Source organism: Gracilinanus agilis, unplaced genomic scaffold (genome assembly GCF_016433145.1).
Source record: "Gracilinanus agilis isolate LMUSP501 unplaced genomic scaffold, AgileGrace unplaced_scaffold50208, whole genome shotgun sequence".
Taxonomy (NCBI): Eukaryota; Metazoa; Chordata; class Mammalia; order Didelphimorphia; family Didelphidae; genus Gracilinanus; species Gracilinanus agilis.
In genome coordinates, this window is record NW_025384920.1 from 1 (window position 1) to 2,119 (window position 2,119).

Below are 2,119 nucleotides of genomic sequence, written 5' to 3' on the forward strand. Positions count from 1 at the left end.
CAGCCAGGACCGCTGTGGGCAATCAGGGTGAGGAGGCTCCCAGGCCAGGGCTTCAGCAGTAAGAATAAGCTCAGCTTGTGGCAGAGCTGGCTATGGGGGCAGCCCCCCACGTGTGTATTGGGGCCCCCAGTCCCGCCCCCAGCCCCCCTCCCAGCCCCCACCTGGGGCCTGCCCTGAATCCCGAGGTCTGTCCAAGCAGAGCCAGCCCCTCCCCCCTGGAAGGGCCCCGAGGCGGCTAGACACACAAAGGGCTTCCAGAGGCATAAAGGGGCCTCCGGGCTCACCCTGACCCCAGGGAAGCCCGCCCAGGGCCAGGGCATCCCGACTGGCCCAAACAGGCCCCAAAGGCTGCCAGTGTGCGGGCTTGGGGCTTACCTGGAGAAGCCTTTCCCGCAGCTCTGGCAGATGTACGGCTTGCCCACCGAGCCGTCGTGCGAGCGGACGTGATAGGACATCCTGTCTTTCCGCTTGAAGCGCAGGCCGCACACCGGGCAGGAGTAGGGCTTCTCCCCGGAGTGCGACAGCTTATGCCGGTTCAGGTGGTACACATCTCGGAAGATCTTGCCGCAGATTTCGCAGGCCACCTGCTTCCTGGTCCGGCTCCTCTTGCGGGGGCCGTCGGGGTCCTCGGGGATGGGCAGCCCGTTCTCGCCCACCCTCTGCGGAGGGATGTCTATGTAGCCTAGCTGCAGGCTGGTGACCCCATGTTGGGCCTCATGCTGCCGAAGGCGGTTGGCATCGGTGAACACCTTCCCGCAGAGGCCGCAGGGGAGGATTCCTGCCTCTCGCAGACCCCCGGGGGATCCGAACATCATGGAGTCCAGCAGGTTGGCTTTCCTGGGGCGGCCCCGACCCCGCTTGCCAGTCAGAGGCGGGGCGCTGCTGCCCACGTTCTGGAAAGGAGAGGTCAGCAGCTGCGGAGAAAGAGGCCCGGCCACCATGGGCAGGCGGTCAACCCCGGGCAAAACAGGCAGGGAGGCTTGGCCGGCGATGGCAGCTCCCGCAGCCCTGGCGGCCTCGTCCTCTGGCTGCATGCTGCCGGCGATGCCGTTGCCGTTGGGCCCCAGGCCGGCCCCATTGGTCATGTCCAAAGGGAAGCCCAGATCTGTGGCTCCCGGGGGGCGGAAGAGCATGATGTCGGCTCTGGCCGGGGGCACCAGGATCTGTACGTTGGACTGCTTGATGACCTCCTGGCAGATCTCGATGACGGACCGCATAAGCAGGAACTTGGCCGCCGTCATGAGTTCGGGGAAGCTTTCGAGACGCACCACGATTCGCGAAGTGTAGGCGAAGTCCAGGATGTCCCCAAAGACCTTGGAGCTGATCGTGTGCATCTCCAGCTCCCGGCTGGGCCCCGCACCCGCGGGCCCCGGGCCCCCGGCAGCCCCAGCTACGTCCTGTGGGCCCCCAGCATCGGGGCCACCAGGTGGACCATCGGCCAGCTGTGCACTGAACACGGACTCAAAGTACTCGCTGCAGGCCGCCAGAACGGCGCGATGCGCCGGAAAGCTCTCATCACCCACGCGCAGAAGCACGTCGCAGAAGCGGCCGCCATTCTTGCGCTGCTGGTTCAGGTTGTGCAGCATCTCTGTGCTGTGGCGGCTAACCTGGTACGTGTAGCAGCCGGACGAGGGCCCAGGGGCGCCAGCAGCCCCAGCCCCACTGCCTGCGCCAGCCCCGCACGACGCGGCTGCCGCCGCTGCATCCCCACTGACCCGCTCCATGGCTGCAGGGGGGCAGGTATGAGTGACCAGTGGATGGGAGCAGCAGCTGCTGCTGTTGCTGCTGTTGCTGCTGTTGCTGCTGTTGTTGCTGCTGTTGTTGCTGCTGCTGCTGTTGCAGTTGCACGTGTTCGAGGGCGGGTGCGTCTACACCTGGCGGGCGGCCTCTCCCGCCCACATGCCCGCTGGGAGGCTGCTTTTGCTGCTTAAGATGTTTCCCTATTTCCCTCCTGGCTGTCTGCAGTCCGGCCGCCTCGGGCTCTGCTCTGCTTTGCTCAGGGGGCACCCAGGTGACTGGCTGCCTGGAGGGCCTGGCCAGGGGCTGGTTGGGCCCCTCCAGCCGGCAGGGGGCGCCGGCGCGCGGCTGCCGAGAGCGAGGAGCGCGCGCTCCTTGGCCC

The 2,119-nt window shown here is 67.0% G+C and overlaps 1 protein-coding gene across 1 annotated transcript; it reads right to left on the reverse strand.

The window, feature by feature from the left end:
* Positions 1-371: 371 nt before the first annotated feature.
* Positions 372-1,724, reverse strand: LOC123255702 (POZ-, AT hook-, and zinc finger-containing protein 1-like). The gene has a single exon (XM_044684451.1). The coding sequence runs from the start codon at positions 1,722-1,724 to the stop codon at positions 372-374; it is 1,353 nt and encodes a 450-aa protein (XP_044540386.1).
* Positions 1,725-2,119: the final 395 nt, after the last annotated feature.

Excerpts from the sequence above, each read along its gene's own strand:
- LOC123255702 (XM_044684451.1), bottom strand. The coding sequence starts at position 1,724 with ATGGAGCGGGTCAGTGGGGATGCAGCGGCGGCAGCCGCGTCGTGCGGG.